General features: G+C 41.5%; 1 protein-coding gene across 3 annotated transcripts in view; it reads right to left on the bottom strand.

Annotated features, from left to right (window-relative positions):
- The window catches only part of LOC139546617 (pre-mRNA-splicing factor CWC22 homolog), a 49,412-nt gene that overhangs the window by 4,552 nt on the left and 21,035 nt on the right, over window positions 1-23,825 (bottom strand). For all 3 annotated transcript variants that reach the window (XM_071355204.1, XM_071355206.1, XM_071355205.1), the window contains 5 exons: window positions 23,424-23,528; window positions 22,483-22,567; window positions 16,088-16,148; window positions 3,072-3,149; window positions 2,410-2,562 (listed from right to left, as the gene is read on the bottom strand). In XM_071355204.1, the coding sequence (XP_071211305.1) occupies window positions 2,410-2,562; window positions 3,072-3,149; window positions 16,088-16,148; window positions 22,483-22,567; window positions 23,424-23,528 (482 nt within the window). The remainder of the gene's footprint in view (window positions 1-2,409; window positions 2,563-3,071; window positions 3,150-16,087; window positions 16,149-22,482; window positions 22,568-23,423; window positions 23,529-23,825) is intronic.

Here is a 23,825-nt window from a genome sequence, read left to right as displayed (position 1 = left end):
CATTGTCATGTGGTTAATTAAAATGTATCCAAATCTAAAAGAAAATGATAAACCTAAAAAGTAGCATCTATTGCCAACTATGTAAAAAAAATATCCTACATAAAGCCAACAAATATAAATATTGCAGCCTGCAGGTAGAACAAAAATATTCTGATAAAAACATCCTATAAATCCCACTGGCTACACATGGCCTGTCTGCAACGAACTTGAAACATTGTATCAACTATCAACTTGGGTCCAGCCTTGCCAGTGAGCTCGGGACAGACACAGCTATAGGCTATTTTCCATAAGGGATAAGAGGTCATCAGGTAGACCTATTTACAACAACAAAAAGTTTCCACTGGATCAGAGCATGACATTTTCCCCTTTCACGCTGAGTGATTATCGAAAGGCAGAGAGCTGGAAAGACCTTCAAAATACATTGAGTAACTATTGTCATTCTCAATGGATGTTTAAAAAACAGACTCCACAGCTCATTAGTGGTAGTGCATTAAGACAATCAGAAATACTATCAGATCCCCAAATGAGCACATTTATATGCCTACATTTGCATGCAGGCCAGGTAGCCTACTTTTATGCGTAATCAGGTGCCCGTCCTTACTCAACATTAACAGTAGCGCTTTCTCACAAGTGTAGCATAGGTTGTGCGCTCTGCAAACAACATGTCTACTCTGACCATGAGAACGGTAAAAGACTGGAATAATATACTGAATGCATTAACAGAAATTACCATAACCAAACAAACATTGCAGATTAGAAATTACAGGAATTAATGGTAAATGTAGGCTACTAGTGGTGATATATAGTGGAATAGACACTAAATCAAGGAAAACAATTCACACAATTAAGTTATGAAACAATGAATGTGCACAAATTGGCAGGAGAGCGCATTGGATAGAGACTTGCATTGTGCGGTGTCTCGTGTGCCATAAAATAAATATACAGTACCAGTCAAAAGTTTGGAAACCTACCCATTCAAGGGTTCTTATTTATTTTGACTATTTTCTACTATGTAGAATAATAGTGAAGACATCAAAATTAGGAAATAAAACATACGGAATCATGTAGTAACCCAAAAAAGTGTTAAACAAATCCAAATATATTTAAAAATATTAAAAGTAGCCACCCTTTGCCTTGACAGCTTAGCACTCTTGGCATTCTCTCAACCAGCTTCATGAGGAATGCTTTTCTAACAGTCTTGAAGGACTTGCCACATATGCTGCTTTCCCTGCAGTCCAACTCATCCCAAATCATCTCAATTGGGTTGAGGTCGGGTGATTGTGGAGGCCAGGTCATCTGATGCAGCACTCCATCACTCTCCTTCTTGGTCAAATAGCCCTTACACAGCCTGGAGGTGTGCTTTGGGTCATTGTCCTGTTGAAAAACAATTGATAGTCCCACTAAGCGCAAACCAGATGGGATGGCGTATCGCTGCAGAATGCTGTGGTAGCCATGCTGGTTCAGTGTGCCTTGAACTCTAAATAAATCACTGACAGTGTCACCAGCAAAGTACCCCCACACCATCACACCTCCTCTACGCTTCACAGTGGGAACCACACATGCGGAGATCATCTGTTCACTTACTCTGCGTCTCACAAAGACACAGCGGTTGGAACCAAAAATCGCAAATGTGTCTCCTATTCTCATTGGTGTCCTTTAGTAATATTTTCTTTGCAGCAATTCGACCATGAAGGAGTGATTAACGCAGTCTCCTCTGAACAGTAGATGATGAGATGTGTCTGTTACTTGAACTCTGAAGCATTTATTTGGGCTGCAATTTCTGAGGCTGGAAACTCTAACGAACTTATCCTCTGCAGCAGAGTTAACTCTGGGTCTTCCTTTCCTGTGGTGGTCCTCATGAGAGCCAGTTTCATCATAGCACTAGATGGTTGATGCGACTGACCTTATGTCTTAATGGACTGTCGTTTCTCTTTGCTTATTTGAGCTGTTCTTGCTATAATATGGACTTGGTCTTTTACCAAATAGGGATATCTTCTGTATAACACCCATACCGTGTTACAACACAACTGATTGGCTCAAATACATTAAGAAGCACATAAATTACACATTAACTTTCAACAATCACATCTGATAATTGAAATGCATTCCAGGTGACTACCTCATGAAGCTGGTTGAGAAAATGCCAAGAGTGTGCAAAGCTGTCATCAAGGCAAAGGGTGGCTACTTTGAAGAATCTAAAATATATTTGGATTTGTTTAACACTTTTTTGGTTACTACATGATTCCATGTGTCATTTCATAGTCTTGACGTCGTCAGTATGATTCTACAATGTAGAAAATAGTCAAAATAAAGAAAAACCCTGGAATGAGTTGGTGTGTCCAAACTTTTGACTGGTACATAAATGCACCATATAGGGAATAGGGCGCCGTAGAGAGCTACAATACGTACACTCCACGGGACTGAGTCTGTGTACAAGAGATGGGCGAACATTCTAGCAACGTTCCTCAGTTTATTGGTCTCTAGGCGATGGATGGTTTCATACTGCTCCATGAAGATGGCCTCAAAACTCTCCATGTAGTCCTTCTTCAGCAGACAAAACCTCTGAGAAAATAACAGTCACGGTTAAAAATGTTTGTTGATCATAGAATAAAGTTGTTTTTAAACTTAGTGCCCTTGAAGGAGAATGTTAAAGGCCACATTAGTGAACTGTACTACTGTACCCTAAAGCTTACCAACAAATGTAATTTCAAGGGTGATGAAATTCCTATTTTCCCCATGCAACTTAAACAGACTTCAACTAAATAAAAGAATGTCTCAGGCATAAAAAAGTATTACATTTTAGTAATTTAGCAGACGCTCTAATTCAGAGTGATTTACACGAGCAATTAGGATTAAATGCCGTGACAGATGTTTAATTTCACCTAATCGGCTTGGGGATTCGAACCAGCGACCTTTCGGTTACTGGCCCAACGCTCTTAACCGCTAGCCTACCTACCGCTACTATTAAATATATATTGTGGTTATATTTTGTTATATTTCATATAATAAAACATGTAAAAATATATTACATATAATAATACATGTAAAAATATATTATTTGGTCTACTTACCCCTGCTAGAAGACCAAAGAACTTCTCGTAGGTCCTCTGTTGGGCACAGCAGTCCAGAATCATGTTGCACAGCTCTTTCTGTTGAGAGAAGACACACAAAAATAGCTTTAATCTCTGGCACATGGACATAGAGAGGGGATGCTGGCCGAGCCAGGCAGGGCTGCACCTATGGGGGATAGAAAATACCTTGTACTGGCCTGGAGTGGAGACCCATCTGTTACATCCTCCTGCAGCCAGCCAGAGGCTGCTTCTGAAATAGGACCCTATTCTCTACATAATGCCATTTGGGCTTGGTCAAATGTAGTGCGCTGTAGGAATAGGGTGCCATTTTGGACAGCGCCATTGTCTTTCCTCTCTCATTCTCCAACAATTATCCCAGCCAAGCAGGTTATTGATTTCATAACATTATATTTTCGATGAGGAAGCCAGCCTTGGGCGACCATGGGCTGCGGTATGATCAATCTTCACACTAACGTCCTGGACAGGCCATGACAAAATTACACTGGTAGTGAGGAGAGATAGGAGAAGGTAAATATCTTGGGCTAATAATAGAACTCCGATATGGAGATGGGAAAATGTATTTGCTTGACTAAAATATGAACACATTCAGATAACACAACACCTCCTTCAATGTCTCTCTCAGCACAGTTATTATAATAATGATGGGTATGAGGCTAGGCGCTGTATGTATAGGTTGTTACTGAGAAGCCATTCTGTCTGGCGACTGTCTCTCTCTGCCACAGAGGAAGCCCTTGCAGCAGCATCAGGAGACTTATTTTGTTGTGTGATACTGAGATTGAAAGTGTGATGTTCACACAGCGGGCCTGATTCACACGCTGTCCATGCCTGGCAACACGATGGGAATGCAATGAGACTGTTGTCTGTCCCCCATCTCATCTCAGCTGCTTCCCACCCGGAGGACATTGAGGGTACCTCCCAAATGGCACCCTATTCCCTTGTTTAGGGATGGGCAACTGATGGGGTGGGGGCCACATGAAATCGTAACGCATCATGAGGGGATGCAGTGGTTTGTGGGTCTGCATACCCACAACCATACCCAGGTCCTAACCTTTTGGGGTCCCTAAGCAAACTTTTGTTGCAGGACATTAGTTCATTTCCTGCAATTCTATACATTTTGCCATAGCGTGGAGAGAAATGTTTGCAGTTTTAATATGATACACTACATGATGAAAAGTATGTGGACACCTGGTCATCGAACATTTAATTCCAAAATCAGGGGCATTTAAATGTAGTTTGTCCCCCCTTTGCTGTTACTTCTCATAGGTCCTCTTTTGGGCACAGCAGTCCAGAATCATGTTGAATAAAAAAAATGGCTTTAATCTCAGGCACATGGACACAGAGAGGGGATGCTAGAGATTGCTGTCCTGGTCAACTGTAAGCGCTGTTACTGTGAAGTGGAAGGAGCAACGTGGTGCGAAGTGGTAGGCCACACAAGCACACATAACGGGACCGCCGAGTGCTGAAATGCGTAGCACGCAAAAATGGTCTGTCCTCGGTTGGAACACTCACTACAGAGTTCCAAACTGCCTCTTGAAGCAATGTCAGCACAATAACTGTTAGTCGGGGGGCTTCACGGAATGTGTTTCCATGGCTTAGCAGCTGTACACAAGCCTAAAATCACCACGCACAAACCCAAATGTCGGCTGGAGTGGTGTAAAGCTCACAGCCAGTGGAAACGCGTTCTATGGAGTGATAAATCCCGCTTTACCATCTGGCAGTCCGACGGACTAATCTGGGTTTGGCAGACGCCAGGAGAACGCTACCTGCCCGAATGAATAGTGCCAACTGTAAAATTTGGTGGAGGCGGAAAAATGGTCTGGGGCTGTTTTTCATGGTTCGGGCTAGGCCCCTTAGTTCAAGTGAAGGGAAACCTTAACGCTGCAGCATACAATGACGTTCTAGATAATTCTGTGCTTCCAACTTTGTGGAAACAAATTTGTGTAAGGATCATGCCTGTTTCAGCATTACAATACACAAACAGGGTTGCAAACTGCTGAGGGCCCAAAAAGGTGACACTTTCCCTGCTAGGGGGAAATGCAGGTTAACTAATTAAACAACAAAGAATATGATCTACATGATCAAGTGGTTAATGTGAACCTAACTCACACCTAAAAAAAATTAAGAAAGCAAACCAATGTTATTTGTTGCCTAGACTTTACTGAAAGTGACACTCAAGTCTTGAGAAAAAACAATATAAACTATTGGTGCAGTTAAGCCTTGACAGCCTATATAATAGAATGCTTGTGATCACACACATCTAAATATTGCACTTAGGGGAAAAAACGTCTTAAAGTAGAAATATAATGAAACAAACAGGCCATCTATTTTCTCTCTATTATAGTGGCTAGTATAGCAGACATCGATCAAGTGCACAATGCTACTGATGCTGTAACTAGTAAGTTGGTTGTCTATTTCTTCAGTCGTGTGCTGCGCTGCATTCTGTTATGTGAACGATTGTCTGAGCGTTGGATACAGTGTTGCTCGAAACGCAAATCACTTGTTCGCTTACAGCCAGTAGTGATCCAATGCCCACCACTTTTCTAATCGGATATACACGAATCACGTAGGTCACCTATTTTGGATTCAAAATGGCGATTTCACCAAAAGGTGACTAGTTCACATCCCTGACAAAGCAAGGTCCATAAAGAAATGGTTTGTAGAGATTGGTGTGGAAGAACTTGATTGACCTACAGAGCCCTGACCTCAACCCCATCGCATACTTTTGGGATGAATTGGAACGCCGACTGCGAGACAGGCCTAACATCAGTGCCCGACCTCACTAATGCTCATGGCTGAATTGGACTATACAGCTCAGCTGTAAAATGCAACTCAGCGTTATTGTGTTACTTTTTGCTTTAGTTCATTTGGTAAATATTTGCTTAAAACTCTTCAACTGCACTGTTGGTAAAGGGCTTGTAAGTAAGTATTTCACAGTAAGGTCTACACTTGTATTCAGCGCATGTGACAAATAAAGTTTGATTTGATGTCCCCGCAGCAATGTTCCAACATCCCAGAAGAGTGGAGGCTGTTATAGCAGCAAAAGGGGGGAACCAAATCCATATTAATGCCCATGATTTTGGAATGAGATGTTCAACGAGCAGGGGTCCACATACCTTTGGCCATGCAGTGTACATGTCAACAAGCCTGATGGAAACAGCTAATTTGATGGTAAACTTTCCAAATGTCAACAAAACAGAATACACTAGACAAGGTGGGATCGTTTTGTGTCTGTAAAATTAATGCGAGAGAAATGGCAGTGGAAAACTTGAGTCACACATTGATATTGTATGGTACTCCCAGTATGACTCGGGAAAGCATGCAGTTTATTAGTCTAGATTAAATAAGTTATGCTCGTGGAAAGTCATCTGCTAGACATCATTGAACACCGCAGCAATACAACTCTACCAGCACTTTTAAAACTAGTGGTAGAGGTAAATTCCAGTTCAGGTTAAGTCCAAGAGGATAGATTTGAGACAGAGACAGGCAGCTGACTGAAAATAAGGATTTCCCTTCATGTTTTTAACCCAATAACCCTTTCTAATCTACAGTTGAAGACAGAAGTTTACATACACCTTAGCCAAATAAATTAACTAATATTTTCACAATTCCTGACATTTAATCCTAGTAAAAATTCTGTCTTAGGCCAGTTCGGATCACCATTCTATTTTAAGAATGTGAAATGTCAGAATAATAGGAGAGAAAATCATTCATTTCAGCTTTGATTTCTTTCATCACATTCCCAGTGGGTCAGAAGTTTACATACACTCAATTAGTATTTGGTAGCATTGCCATCAAACATTTTGGGTAGCCTTCCACAAGCTTCCTACAATAAGTTGGGTGAATTTTGGCCCATTCCTCCTGACAGAGCTGGTGTAACGGAGACAGGTTTGAAAGCCTCCTTGCTTACACGCCTTTTCAGTGCTGACCACAAATTTGCTATGGGATTGAGGTCAGGGCTTTGTGATGGCCACTCCAATACCTTGACTTTGTTGTCCTTAATCCATTTTGCTACAACTTTGGAAGTATGCTTGGGGTCATTGTCCATTTGGAAGACCCATTTGCAACCAAGCTTTAACTTCCTGACTGATGTCTTGAGATGTTGCTTCAATATATCTCCATAATATTCCTCTTCATGATGCCATCTATTTTGTGAAGTACACCAGTCCCTCCTGCAGCAAAGCACCCCCACACCATGATGCTGCCACCCCCGTGCTTCACAGTTGGGATGGTGTTCTGTGGCTTGCAAGCCTCCCCCCTTTTCCTCCAAACACAATGATGGTCATTATGGCCAAACAGTTCTATTTTTGTTTCATCAGACCAGAGGACATTTCCCCCAAAAGTACAATCTTTGTCCCAATGTGCAGTTGCAACCCGTAGTCTGGCTTTTTTATGGCGGTTTTGGAGCAGTGGCTTCTTGCTTGTTGAACGGCCTTTCACATTATGTAAATATAGGACTCCAACTGTGGATATAGATACTTTTGTAACCGTTTCCTCCAGCATCTTCACAAGGTTCTTTGCTGTTGTTCTGGGATTGATTTGCACTTTTTGCACCAAAGTACGTTAATCTCTAGGAGACAGAACGCGTCTCCTTCCTGAGCGGTATTACGGCTGCGTGGTCCCATGCTGTTTATACTTAAGTACTATTGCTTGTACAGATGAACGTGGTACCTTCAGACGTTTGGAAATTGCTCCCAGGATGAACTAGAATTGTGGAGGACTACAATTTTTATTCTGAGGTCTTGCCTGATTTCTTTTGATTTCCCCTTGATGTCAAGCAAAGAGGCACTGAGTTTGAAGGTAGGCCTTGAAATACATCCACAAGTACACCTCCAATTGACTCAAATGATGTCAATTAGCCTATCAGAAGCTACTAAAGCCATGACATAATTTTCTGGAATTGTCCAAGCTGTTTAAAGGCACAGTCAACTTCGCGTATGTAAACTTCTGACCCACTGGAATTGTGATAGTGAATTACAAGTTAAATAATCTGTCTAAACAATTGTTGGAAAAATTACTTGTGTATTGCACAAAGTAGATGTCCTAACCAACTTGCCAAAAATGTTGTTAACAAGAAATGTGTGGAGTGGTTGAAAAATGTTTTAATGACTCCAACCTAAGTGTTTAAACTTCAACCGTATCTGTTCTCCTTTAAAAACAGAGGCAGACAGGCAGCGTTTCTGTGTGTGTCCAGTGAGCCGTGAGAAGAGAAACGGGCTATACTCTGCTGTGCTTGTGAATTGGTTGACAATCACTGCTTCAGTCATTAGCTTTTCTAATGTGTCTATACAATCACAGCTAAGATATTGAGCAGTCCATAAGCTCAAGGTCTCTGTTCTTATCCTATCCACTTGGCTGTCGGTCCAAGGAATTCTCTAAATGCATGTGTACCCATAGCCTAGAATATGTGAATTATAGAATGTGTGTGTGTCCTTGTCCACCTGATTGTGAGGGCAGAAACCCCCATCACTGACACTCCCTGAGTCCTTGCAGCTGGGTGGGTATTACTCGCTAAGGTAGGCTCTATAGGAAGTGTGAGGATTATATATGCAGAGACATAGAGAACTATTTCTATATGGTTCTATGTGCGCATGCTTCCCAGCAGCATTAAAGAGATAGTTCACTTTAAATAACATATTTGGTTCATTACCATGAAAGCAGTTTGTGGACATGGAAAGACAGCAGTCATGCTTTGGGTTCATTTACTGAGCAATTTCTTACCAAAAACCAATGCAGCTCTGATCATCCCTGCAGCTTACTATGGTATTTCTCTGGGCTGCAAAGAAAGTATTCAGCCTCCTTGAGATGTTTCTACAACTTGGAGTCCACCTGTGGTAAATTCAACTGATTGGACATGATTTGGAAAGGCACACACCTGTCTATATAAGGTCCCACAGTTGATAGTGCATGTCAGAGAAAAAAACAAGCCATGAGGTCGAAGGAATTGTCCGTAGAGCTCAGACAGGGTTGTGTCGAGGCACAGATCTGGGTAAGGGTACCAACAAATTTCTGCAGCATTCAAGGTCCCCAAGAACACAGCAGCCTCCATTATTCTAAAATGGAGGAAGTTTAGAACCACCAAAACTCTTCCTAGAGCTGGCTAAGCTCCTCTGTGGAGATTGGAGAACCTTCCAGAAAAACAACCATCTCTACAGCACTCCACCAATCAAGCCTTTACGGTACAGTGGACAGACGGAAGCCACTCCTCAGTGAAATGCACATGACAGTTGGCTTGGAGTTTGCCAAATGGCACCTAAAGACTCTCAGACCATGAGAAACAAGATTCTCTGGTCTGATGAAACCAAGATTGAACTCTTTGGCCTGAATGCCAAGCGTCACGTCTGGAGGAAACCTGGCACCATCCCTACGGTGAAGCATGGTGGTGGCAGCATCACACGTTGGGGATGTTTTTCAGCGGCAGGGACTGGGAGACTAGTCAGTAACGAGGGAAAGATGAATGGAGCAAAGTACAGAGATCCTTGATGAAAACCTGCTCCAGAGTGCTCAGGATATCAGACTGGGGTGAAGGTTCACCTTCCAACATGTCAATGACCCTAAGCACACAGCTAAGACAATGCAGGAGTGGCTTTGGGACAAGTCTCAATGTCCTCGAGCGGCCAGAGCCCAGACTTGAACCCGATCAAACATCTCTGGAGAGACCATAAAATAGCTGTGCAGCGACGCTCCCCATCCAACCTGACAGAGCTTGAGAGGATCTGCAGAGAAGAATGGGAGAAACTCCCCAAATACAGGTGTGCCAAGCTTGTAGCGTCATACCTAAGAGCCTGTAGTCGCTGCCAAAGGAGATTCAACAAAGTACTGAGTAAAGGGTCTGAATACTTATGTAAAATGTCATATTTCCGTGTTTTTATTGTAATAAATTAGCCAAATAAAAATAAAAGTTTTTTTCCCTTTGTCATTATGGGGTATTGTGTGTAGATTGAAGAGGAAAAAAATACAATTTAATATATTTTAGAATAAGTCTGTGACCTAAAAATGTGGGAAAGGTCAAGGGGCCTGAATACTTTCCGAAGGCACTGTTGATAAAGGCCAAAAGGGTCTCACTCCATGCTGCAGCATCTTAGGAGGCTGAAGATGAAACAAATCCTACAAACTCTTAAATACAACAGCATATAATTTCTATACCAACCCTAGACAATCGGAGACAGATCAGCTGAAAGACTAAACTGACAACATTGGTGTGCTTTTTTTGTGTGTTCCACAAGGCGAAAAAAATCCTAACTGAAATTTACATTTTTGCAATATATTTCACAGCAAGCGTACTTTTATGGAAGCATGTCATTCCGGTATGAGCAAGTAAAATGCATGTAAAACGTGTAAATCTCCATATAAACATTTAAAATATTTAAGAGCACAGATTCTGATTGAGATTGTCGGTCCCACTTTATCAATCTTAGTTTTTCTAGCAGACTAAACCTTCATGGTGAAGCATCGAGAGGCAGGCAGGGGTGCTGTGAACAACGAGAGACCTAGCTGTAGAAACGACTGACTGACACAGATTAATTCATTCATTCTTCATTCACTCCCCTTAAAATTACGTGTTCGCTCTCTCACTGCTGATAATAATAAGGGCAATAATTAGGCCTGCCGTGAAGTCAGCTACATGGTGCCAGACTAGTAGACAGAAAGAGGTGATAGAACTGATAGTCATCCATACACAGCTCATCTCCTTTATTAAGTTTGCTTCACAGTTCACACCTCATAGAAATGAATGACTAATAAGCTGTGCGACTGTCATATAGGCCTATCTAGCAATATAGGTCTGGTGATGGTACGATGCTTAAAGGCTCATCCCAGTTATGACATTGTACTATACATTGACACAGAGGACTGAAAGTCATTGAGGGTCAGTTTATCTGATCCAGATTAGCCTAAACCTAGTCCTGGACTAAACAGCATGGTCAGTGGAAAATCACCATTTAAAGTTCTTTCTTAGGAGCCCTGGAGTAGGCTTAACCGGAATCCTAGAAATTGGCCTTCAACGTGGGTGGCAGGTAGACTAGCGGTTAAGAGCGTGTGGCCAGTAACCAAAAAGTCGCTGGTTAGATTCCCCGAGCAGCCTAGCAGATATTTTTTTGTTACCTAATGTGCCCTTGGTCCTGCAAGTCGCTCTGGATAAAATGTAGGGCTGTCCAACTCAAATAAATAATAATCTTGGTCGACCGAGAGTCATCCTGTTTTTTCGACCAATCAATTTGAAATGTTTAACCTTATTTTTCCATATATTGGACACACACCCTATGTGTTTGAATAACTTCAACAACATATGCACTGAGCTTGTCTGATGCTTTTAAGCACACTGTTTAATTAAATAATTAAGAAACAAATGACTCAAAAAAGAGCCCCGATGGTCAGACTTAAAAAATTACGAGTGAATGTGTGACTGGCGCACGTTGTCTCCTCCCTACTGCAGCAAAAAGGCACAACAGCAAGTGTTTATTGCGCTGTCCGTGCTGAAGCTGCAACATTTCAACGATTTAGTTTCTTACTTGTTTCTGACTGACAAGTTCTGTCACTGAAATCCTCAATTTGTTTGGGAAAACCTTCCCTCAACCCTTGCTCTCTTTATGTGAAACATGTACGCATCTCATGCATGTGACCAATAGGGCCTGACCTATAGCCTATCATAAATCACAAATAAATTGGTCATAAATTCAGAACACAGTAATAAGTGACAGCAAAATGGATGCGGAGGACGTGAAAAAGAAACATGAAACTGGCGAATGTTTACTGGTTGTTCAGGAGGGAAAGGGGAAGTCACTTATTTGTGGAAACTAGTAGAGATCAAGATAAAGGAGGGTATAGGAGCAAGCGTTGCGTGGGTATTGTGTGCCAAACAGTTGCTCTTCGATTACAATATCATAAATAAATAAGTGTACCAGAGTCTGGTACATTATAAGTAAAACCAGTCTGTTCTAGCGAAAACAATTGTAAAGCCTTTATTATAGAATAGCAAAGATAAAAAACAGACGAATCTGTGAAATTGCTTTATCCAACATTTTGCCGTTGCACGAGGCTTGGTGCTCATCGAATCAGTAAGCTATTAAAACACACACTCAAAAAGAGAACAGAAGAAATATGTCTTATTTCTGTAGATATATATATGGATGATTTATAAAGCCAGGCACATTTAACAGTTAAGCTATTAATTATAGACCTAATTAAGTTGGGGTTTCCTCTCTCCTCAACTTTCTTAGACAATTAGACTAAGGCAAGGGCTGTTTCCCCGTCTCTGCTGCTGCTGACTCTGCCGCATTGTCCTCAATCCCAATATGCTGGTTAACTTTGCTATTATGCACATAGCAACATAGGGAAAGTTGCCAATTCTACTGCGCACTGAAGATCGTCCGCGGTTCTGAAACAGTGAACGTATCCAATGCAGGAGAAAGCATGTGTTATAAAATAGTATTAGATTTATTAGTGTTGCTTCATTATTTTTACATAATATAACCATATACAATTGCAGTATCACATGTCTTAGGGTAGGGCTCTCCAACCTGGTTCCTAGAGAGCTACCCTCCTGTAGGTTCACTCCAACTCCAGTTGTAACTAACATGATTCAGCTTATCAACCAGGTAATTATTAGAATCAGGTGTGGGGTTGGAGCAAAAACCTCCAGGACAGTAGTTCTCCATGAACAGGGTTAGAGAGCCCTGTCTTAGGGTGATAGAAAGTGCCATCCACAATGTATTAGTCCACTGAGACAGGTGTCTTGAGCACCATGACAAAATAAATCTTGGGCAACCAACAGCCTATCGACGAAATGGGGTCAGCCCTACTAAAATGTAAATGTAATTACATCATCAAGAGAGGATATAGAGCAACCACAATTCCTGTTTTCCCCCCCAGTCTAATGACCTTGCATTTCAGTCAGACAGGATCTGCCGAATTTGTAAGTCAACCTGTTTAAATCGGGTTTAAGTGTCTTGTCCCTAAATGACAGCACCGTGTGAACAGCCCATCAGCACTCAGTCACTAGAGTCACACCTCACTTAAAGACCTTCGTCTACGCATTTAATACAAAGACCTTTCTCCATCTTCTTCTATCTCTAATTATCTGTGACTGCTATGGTAACAGAGATAGGGGAAAGGATAGTAGGCAAGAGTGAGAGAGAAGGGGAGAAAGAAACACCTAAAAAGACTGAGCAAGACAAATGTAAACTAAAAAGAAACGTCCCTTTTTTAGAACCCTGGCTTTCAAAGACAATTTGTAAAAATCCAAATAACTTCACAGATCATCATTGTAAAGGGTTTAAACATTGTCTTCCATGCTTGTTCAACGAACCATAAACAATGAATGAACATGCACCTGTGGAACGGTCGTTAAGACACTAACAGCTTACAAACGGTAGGCATTTCAAGTCAGTTATGAAAACTTAGGACACTAAAGAAGCCTTTCTACTGACTCAAAAAAAATACAAAAAAAAAGATGCTCAGGGTCCCTGCTCATGTGCGTGAACGTGCCTTAGGCATGCTGCAAGGAGGCATTAGGACGCAGATGTGGCCAGGGCAATAAATTGCAATGTCCATACTGTGATACGCCTAGGACAGCGCTACAGGGAGACAGGACGAACAGCTGATCGTCCTCGCAGTGGCAGACCACTTGTAAACCTAGCACAGGATCGGTACAGTCGATCATCACACCTGCGGGACAGGTACAGGATGGCAACAACAACTGCCCGAGTTACACCAGGAACGCACAATCCCTTCATCAGTGCTCAGACTGTCCACAATAGACTGAGAGAGGCTGGACTGAGGGCTTGTAGGCCAGTTGTAAGGCAGGTCCTCACCAGAGATCACCAGCAACAACGTCGCTTATGGGCACAAACCCACCGTCGCTGGACCAGACAGGACTGGCAAAAAGTGCTCTTCACTGACGAGTCGCGGTTTTGTCACACCAGGGGTGATGGTCGGATTCGCATTTTTCGTTGAAGGAATGAGCGTTAAACCGAGGCCTGTACTCTGGAGTGGGATCGATTTGGAGGTGGAGGGTCCGTCATGGTCTGGAGCGGTGTGTCACAGCATCATCGGACTGAGCTTGTTGTCATTGCAGGCAATCTCAATGCTGTGCGTTACAGGGAAGACATCCTTCTCCCTCATGTGGTACCCTTCCTGCAGGCTAATCCTGACATGACAATGCCACCAGCCATACTGCTCGTTCTGTGCGTGATTTCCTGCAAGACAGGAATGTCAGTGTTCTGCCATGGCCAGCAAAGAGCCCGGATCTAAATCCCATTGAGCACGTCTGGGACCTGTTGGATTGGAGGGTGAGGGCTAGGACCATTCCATCCAGAAATGTCCGGGAACTTGCAGGTGACTTGGTGGAAGAGTGGGGTAACATCTCACAGCAAGAACTGGCCAATCTGGTGCAGTCCATGAGGAAGTGATGCACTGCAGTACTTAATGCAGCTGCTGGCCACACCAGATACTGACTGTTACTTTTGATTTTGACCCACCCTCCCTTTGTTCAGTGACACATTATTCAATTTCTGTTAGTCACATGTCTGTGGAACTTGTTCAGTTTATGTCTGTTGTTGAATCTTGTTATGTTCACACAAATATTTACACGTTAAGTTTGCTGAAAATAAACGCAGTTGACAGCGAGAGGACGTTTATTTTTTTTCTGAGTTTATAAGGAGGAGGAGTGGGGCAGGAAGTGGCAGAGTAAACTAGGCCCTACTTCCAAAAGTTATCGTAGTCAAGCCTAAATCTCTATTACCCAGGTGATGATTGATGCTCAACAGTCTGAGCTGGACCAAGTGACCAGTAAACAATTACAATCAAGGTCTGGATGACAGCCATGAGAAAATAGAACTGTGGCAGAATCCTGATTGTCTTCATCTCACAATGATGTTTTGGAACACAGCAGCATATGTTCTAGACTCTATTATAAAAGATCATGTTGATGTAGAAGCGTTGATCAAAACAGTCATCGGTTCAGAGAACATGCTCATTAAAATACCACGTTACAAAAACATGAACCAAGTAGTCTAGTATTTCATTAATTCATGAGCAAAAAAAGAAAAATACAAGCTTAAGAAAAACAGTATAGCTATAGTACTATATGAATACAGCTGTAAACTTGGTCATGCACAACTCTATTCCTACACAAAATAACTAGATGGGCACAAACTGATTAATTATTTGGATGTTAAAAGTGACCTAGCAGTAAGCTCACAAAAGCAGCCATTTGATATGTTATACAACTGCTGGCCCTGTGGCTATATAGCACAGTGTACCCATGATATACACCTCAGTGATTCCTTTATAAAGCAGGGAAAAGACAGATGTATCAAAGACACCTGGGTATATTTTCTTACACATCACAGCTTTATTTTCAACACTTATTTCTTATGGAAGTAGCCAACTTACAATTGCATAAAAGACCAAATATAGTACAGGTACATGAGAGTGATCACATAATATTATTTCCACCCACAAACATGTGTACTGTAGGCTGGCCACGAGAAAACATGACCTATCGCACAGCTATTTTAAGGTAACATAAATCACAGGCAGTAAATCACTGAGTTGCATTACATAAAACGTGTAGGTGCATTAACGGTGTGTAGGATGTCTCTAAACCTCTCCTCTCTACTGGGGTTCTACTGTAAAGACTACAAGATATTGAAGCTTGTTATTACAATGTCCACAACTATGACAGTTAAAAATGGGACACTTCGGGGAAACAAACTACTTGATCGGCTAAATCATAGTGGGGAACAACCAGTTCCTAAATGAGGGCTTTCTTTGGCCTGGCGAAGACGCAAAACAAGGAAATTAAGATGACAAATGCTTCCCGAGTGACTGAAGAATCCAACAACCCAGCAGACCAGAAACTATTTAGATGAAGCTAAAAGTTTGGATAAACAGCTCTGGAAGCTCTTTAGATTAGATGGCCTTGATATGGCAGTCTGGCAGCTAGGGGAAAAGTATACTGGTGGAAGGGTACTGGGAGGAGAAGTACTGTAACCTACCGTTTGGCTGTCAGGAAAGTCCATCTTGATCAATTTGTGGGCACACTCCTCAAAGTCCAAACTGTTGAAAGAAGAGAAACTTGAATTTCCTATTCATGACTTAATAAGACAATAATAATTAGCCAATAAGTGCATAAGTTTGCATTATCATATTCCAAACAGCTTTATCATGCCATATGGACTAGGACAGTCTAATGAGACAAAAATGTAACTCTGGCCTAAAAAAATCATATCACACAGAAAAAATAAACTTTCTGCCCTCATGTTTATTTTAGAAGTACATTCAGTACGCATTTAGACTTTATATATCCATTAACAAACATGGGGAAGATAATGTCTTATTTTGTTGTTTGATCACTTTGGAAAATTCCATCCAACCCAACTGCATTTAAGAAGCAGGCAAGACTGCATTCTGCAGACATGGTGTAAAACTGTAGTAAACACCATGGACCTCTCATTTCATTCATACATTTCCACCATCATTCTGCATCTCTTCTCTAACTGCTGACAAACCCAGACAAACACACTGCTGAGCCAACGTGCCGATCCACGCGTTCCAAAACCACACAACACTCTAGAAAACTGTCCTGACCATTTCATTTACCATGACTAGACAGGGGAATTCTGATGGGACGCTGTTAAAACACAGAGGTTGGATAATCCCAGTGACGGTTATATAGCCTTCTTCAATACATGTGACATCACATTCATAAAGGACAATTTGTATAAGCTCCTTTTGAAAGAGACACTGATCTGCGTGGAACTCCGCAGGTTATGCATCAAACCGGCTATATTCATGCATCCGTAGAGGTAAAACGGTAGAGAGCAAGGACTCATCTAATTTCCTATGTAATCACTTATCAGGGTTCCTAAAGTTCAGTCCTCTCTCCACGTTGATGCTACTGCCTGTCTACCAGCTGGAACAGATAACCTTCTCACACTACAGAGCCAAACCCAGATAGGCCAAGTGGAGTTGAACTGGGCCAATGTGAGCCAAAAATAGCCAAGCCAGCCCAGTTCGATTCAGGTCGGCACAATGTGAAAAGGCTAAGAGAGAACAAGGACCACAGAACTACCTCTTTCAGATTGAGAAAAGTGTGGCTATTTATCACACTGAGACAGACAAGCAGGCCGGTCAACGGAAACTGATTTGATTATATCACAGAAATTATGGAAGAATTATTGAAAATGTGACAAACTAGGCTATGACAAACTACTTACCTTTACTGGAAGGCCACAAATATGCCAAATGTCTATGTCCCCATGCTATAAAAACGTGCATTGCAGTATGCAAACACATGTAATACAAATATGTGGGAGGCCTACACCGCACATACAAATACTCAGCCTGTCTATTAGTGGCCCGAAGACGTTCATTCAGAAACCAGGTTAAAATAGACTGCACACACGTATAACCTCTTATCTGAAAGTGCTTAAGAGGAGAGGAGCTTTCAGCATCATCAACATATGACTGGTCACTGACTGGCCCTGCGGTAGTATGTCTGAGACAGTTGATGGCTATGCACTCTGCTCTTCCAAACAATGCGGTGTGTCTGATAGTAAGTGGATTGCTCTGCAGTGTCATCCTTCCACCTACATCGTCTTGAGAGTAAGTCTGCTCTGTTCTCTCCTTCCTACACCCTATATCAGCTGGAAAAAGACCAGCTCAGATTTAGAGAAGCAAAATCTAAGAAAAATAGCAAACAATGGTTGCCATTCTCTTTGACCTCTATGGCCAGGGTTTACTCATTGGGCAGAAAATGGAAGAAACTGATTGGATTACCTGGACAAATGTATTGTTATGGTGTGCTTTAATGAAAAAGACCCAGCGCAAAGAGAGAGAAAACTTCCCAAGAAGATGAAACTAGAGCATGGTGCATTCTGATCTTAGACTTCAGCAGGGCTGCTGCGTATGAATGAATAGCCTACTTCATCACCTCCTGCGGCAGTCTCCCTAACAGCAATGTTTTAGCTAGTCACTAAAACATGGTTTAAAACGCCGTCTCTCTGGACATAGACAAGTCTGTTCTTCTTCAAATTTACCCCAACATCCCTTAACACAATGCTATTAATTTCTGCTCTGCAGAAGTCTGTGCCACTAAGAACTTAAACCTATAAAACGTTTTATGCCAATTAATTATGAATGCGTGCAAAACAAAAATGTTCATTCAATTAAGAGAAAAACAACATTCTGCAAATACAGCTTTAAATAAACTGCATTCTTCGAGACTTGTCTATCTGCCGTGGACATGCAGTGATTTTCAGCCATCTAGGTTTGGCACAGAAGAAAAGTCTACTGCCCCATTTCTGCTAAAAACATCCCTGGATCTGGACCCTTTCCCATTCTGTTGGGTTTGGCAGATCTAGTTTACTTTTCTTAACAGAAAAAACCACACACGGACACACACAAAAAATAAGATGGATTTCAATAAGAGTTATTGAGTCATATCAGTGAATCATTGCACAAATTATAGCTAACTTGCGGATGCACTCTGCATTCACCCTATAAAACCTGTGAAAGAGTGGGAAAGGTTGAAAATCAGCATTTACCAAAATTAAAATGCATCAAAAAGGGTTTTTTGGCCAAAGTAGGCAGTAAGTTATGTGCAGAATAATTTGTATGGGGTATGCAATGTAAGTAGTGTAAAAACGGCAAGTCAGCCAAGCTAGCAGAATGATGCTGAAACTTGGAGCGAGAGAGGCAAATTGAGGGTTCATTTGAATTTCAAAACGTGATCATTTCACCACTTCACCTGGCTTGGGAGGGCTCAGTGACAGCTGGGAAACATTACAGCACGTCGAATCTTTTTAACACACACACACACACACGAGACTGAGGTTATTGGAAACACACACCATGCTAACCAGATCCTGATACTTGATAAGAAACAGAGGATGGGCTGCAGTAAGTGGGCTGCACAAGTCATTTAATTTTAATAGAAACTGCGACGTTGACATGTGCAATATGCAAATCGCAATATGTTTGTCGTCTCTATCCAGTCACCCTCGCTTTCATGCAGCTGCTTGCTTCCGACACAACCCAAGTCCCACCCCTTGTCACTCAAGCAGGCACAGCTGGCTGTTAGAGTCACTCACTCAGCTTGAGTCGGCATGCTTCTGTTTGCTTCTTCGTGTCAATCCACATGTTTTCTGTATTAGACTATTTGTTTTTGTATCTTTATCTCTGCAAACAGCTAGTTAGTTAAAGCTCCACACCACGTGCCTCCCCAAAAACGTGTTAGCTTCTTATGTTCATTTCTCTAATACAGGCTGCTGCCAGTGACTGAGGACACATGTTGTTTGTGCAACGACATGTTCTGGGTCAGAGAAGAACATGTGAAGCGTATTCTAAAATCTTGTCTGAATATAACATCTCTATTCAAAATGTATTTCGGGTCTCCTGGGAAACACTGACCAACACTTTGGATTCTACCCTGTCACAACTCCTTCTATATGGTCTTTTTTATTAGTTGTCATGCCGAACACCAGCCATATAATTAGAATAGCCTACTCATTCTATTTCTATGATTCCAATGGTACACATCACACACAAACTGCCTTCAATAAGTATTCATACCCCTCAGCTTATTCCACATTTTGTTGTTACAGCCGGAATTCAATCTGTTTTTTCTCTCACCCATCTACACACAATACCCCATAATGACAAATTAAAAATATGTTTTTAGAAATAATAACAAATATATTGAAAATGAAATACAGAAATCTAATTCACAAGTATTCACACCCGAGTCAATACTATGTAGAAGCACCTTTGGCGACGATTACAGCTTTGGTTTCTACCCTGTGACAACTTCTACTATTTGGTCTTTTTTATTTGTTGTCATGCCAAACTCCAGCCATAACAGCTAGGAGTCATCTTGGGTAAGTCTGCATCAGTTTTGCACATCTGGATTTGGGGATTTTCTCCCATTCTTCCCTGCAGATTTTCTCAAGCTCTGTTAAGTGAGATGGGGAGCTGCAGTGACCAGCAATCCTCAAGTCATTCCATGGATTTTCAATGGGATTCAAGTCTGCGCTTTGGCTGGGCCACTCAAGTACTTTACATTCTTGTTCTGAAGCCATTCCAGCTTTGCTTAGGCTGTATGCATTGTCCTGTTAGAACGTAAACCTTCGCCCCAGTCTAAGGTCATTTGCACTCTGAAGCTGCCACCACCATGCTTCATGGTAGGGATGGTGTTAGACGGGTGATGAACTGTGCCTGGTTCTCCAGACATAACGCTTTGCATTCAGGCCAGAGTTACATTTTTGTCTCAGACTCCAGAATCTTTTGTCTTACACTCTCAGACTCTATCACGTGCCTTTTTGCAAACTCCAGGTGTGCTGTCATGTGCCTTATCTCAGGAGTGGCTTCCGTCTGGCCACTCTACAGCACTTCACCAATCTGAGCTTTATGGTAGAGTATTGTCCTTCTGGCAGGTTCTCCCATCTCAGCCAAAGAACTATGTAGTTATGTCAGAGTGGTCATAGGTTTATTGATCACCTCCCTGACCAAGGGCCTTCTTGCCCAGTTCCCCAGTTTGTTAGGTCTAGGCTGGGAAAATCCATAATTCTTCTATTTCCCAACTTTTAACACTCAAGAATGTTTTATACCCTTCCCCAGATATATAGTACCAGTAAAAAGTTTGGACACACCTACTCATTCAAGGGTTTTTCTTTATTTTTACTATTTTCTACATTGTAGAATAATAATGAAGACATCAAAATTACGAAAAAACATATGGAATCATGTAGTAACCAAGAAAGTGTTAAACAAATCAAAATATATTTTAAATTTGAGATTCTTCAACGTAGCCACCTTTTGCCTTGAAGACAGCTTTGCACACTCTTGGCATTCTCAACCACCTTCACTTGGAATGTTTTTTCCAACATTCTTGAAGGAGTTCCCACATATGCTGAGCATTTGTTGGCTGCTTTTCCTTCACTCTGCGGTCCAACTCCTTGGACCACAGACATCGCAAATTTGGACTCATCATACCAGTCTAATGTCCATTGCTCGTGTTTCTTGGCCCAAGCAAGTCTTCTTATTGGTGTCCTTTAGTAGTGGTTTCTTTGCAGCAATTTGACCATGAAGGCCTGATTCACGCAGTCTCCTCTGTTACTTGAAACACTGAAGCATTTATTTGGGCTGCAATTTCTGAGGCTGGTAACTAATGAACTTATCCTCTGCAGCAGAGAACTCTGAGTATTCCGTTCCTGTGGCGATCCTCATGAGAGCCAGTTTCATCATAGCGTTTGATAGGTTTTGCGACTGCACTTGAAGAAACGTTCAAAGTTCTTGAAAAAAATAAAATATATATATGTAACCTTTATTTAACCAGGTAGGCACGCTGCAAAAATGTTCCAGATTGACTGACCTTCATGTCTTAAAGTAATGATGGACTGTCCTTTCTCTTTGCTTATTTGAACTGTTCTTGCCATAATATGGATTTGGTCTTTTACCAAATAGGGCCATCTTCTGTATACCACCCCTACCTTGTCACAACACAAGTGATTGGCTCAAACACATTAAAATAAATAAATTCCACAAATTAACTTTTAACACGGCATACCTGTTAATTGAAATGCATTCCAGGGGACCTCATGAAGCTGGTTGAGAGAATGCCAAGTGTGCAAAGCTGTCGTCAAGGCAAAGGGTGGCTACTTTGAAGAATCTAAAATGTATTTTGATTTGTTTAACACTTTTTTGGTTACTACATGATTCCATATGTGTTATTTCATAGTTTTGATGTCTTCACTATTATTCTACAACTTAGAAAACAGTAAAAATAAAGAAAAACCGTGGAATGAGTAAGTGTCCAAACTTTTGACTGGTACTGTATTCCTCATCACAATTCTAGGAGATCTATGGACAGTTCCTTGGACTTCGTGGTATAGTGTCTGCTCTGACATGCACCGTCAGCTGTGGGACCTTACAGAGACAGGTGTGTTGAATTGGCCACTGGTGGGCTCCAAGTTCTAGTGACATCAAGGATGATCAAAAGAAATTGGATGCACCTGTGCTCAATTTAGAGTGTCATAGCAAAGGGGTGTGAATACTTAAGTAAACAAAATAATTCTATTTTCAGTAAATGTGCTAGGGTGAGAGTAAAAAAATAAATGTAATCCATTTTGAATTCAGGCTGAAACAACAAAATGTGGAATAAGTCAAGGGGTATGAATACTTTAAGGCATATATGCCATTTAGCAGATGCTTTTATTCAAAGTGACTTACAGTCATGCGTTCATACATATTTTCCGTATGGGTTGTCCCGGGGATCAAAGTGTTTTGATCTAAATTACAATAAATATTGATAATTGCAGTCTTTGTAAACAAATAGATTTTTGGCACATATCGTGCAGCCCCTAACACACACACGCACAGCACAACTACCCACCTTGACTGGATGGCGAGATAGATGGTACGGCGAAATGCGACTAGGTTGACTTCCGTCTGGTCAAAGATGGTGACTTTCTCTGCTTCTATTAAAGGAAAACAGTACATAGTTATAAGGATGAAGGAGGGCTGTATTGATTGTTACACTGTCAGGTATTGTCATGCTATCGGTCTCCACACAGAGGTCAATCTGTTTGTCTCACTCATTCTTTTGGGATTTATTTCCATTTCTCAAGCATGGCGTTGCCAATGCCAAAGTCGTGTGTTTGATTCCCGCAAGATACTAAAGATGAATGCACTTACTGAAGCCGCTGTGGATAAAAGTGTCCAAGTGGCATGTATTATAATAATAAAACTAAGGTCATTCAAGTTGATACAAAGTTTAATAAATAGAGTGCCGAAGTGTTCTGACAGACCATCTAGGAGAGAGCAGTCAGTGAAACGTAAAAGCAGTGACTGATCTCTTGCTTGCCATGGGATAGTATGGAGACACTGAGACATGACCATGTGCATCCACAAATGGGACCCAATTCCCTATATAAAGGACTACTTTTGACCAGAACCCATTATAGTGCATTATATAGGGAATAGGGCACCATTTGGGATGCACACAGAGATTCAGAGGTCTCCTTCCTACCTAATGGTCTTGGTATGCAGTGCATTTCCTTTGCAGTACTGAGCCACTGGGGATGATGAGATTTCTGGGGCAGATTACCTCTGGGACCATCAAGGACAGCCAAGGCCACCACTATAACCACCACTGTCCCCAAGTTACCGCAGTACAGAACACGTCACTGAACTGAGCACTGTTAACATAACAGTATCCTTCCTCTTGTCACATGTTTAGGGTTTTGAACCATACTCTTTGTAATTGTTGAATGTCAGTGTCCTTCTGTGTTAATCTTTGTGATATCTCAAATCAAAAAGATGTTGCATGCATACCATCTCCACCCTCTTCCCCCTCCTTTTCTCCATCATTATCATCATCTTCATCATCACTTCCATTGGCATCCTCTCCAGAGTCGCTGCTGCCCTCATCCAGGATCTCTGAGAAAAGAGATGGTCATATGACATACTGTACACTAAAACACATTACTTTCTCCAAAATTTGTATTTATTTAACCAGGTATGTCATGGAGAACACCATCTTCCACAATAACTATCTGAAATTATGGCACAGTATGGTGGAATTCAGTTGATCATACAGACTTTATACACTGTAGTAGCTGCAACATTAGCTAGGTAGCTGCCAGACAACGATAACCTATTACACATTAAACCATATTCAGTTCAAAGTCAAATGTTTTGCTTTGCTTTAAGGCAATAATTGGCATTGTGATCCAT

Source organism: Salvelinus alpinus, chromosome 20, assembly GCF_045679555.1.
Source record: "Salvelinus alpinus chromosome 20, SLU_Salpinus.1, whole genome shotgun sequence".
Classification (NCBI taxonomy): Eukaryota; Metazoa; Chordata; class Actinopteri; order Salmoniformes; family Salmonidae; genus Salvelinus; species Salvelinus alpinus.
This window is presented reverse-complemented; position numbering and strand designations above follow the sequence as displayed.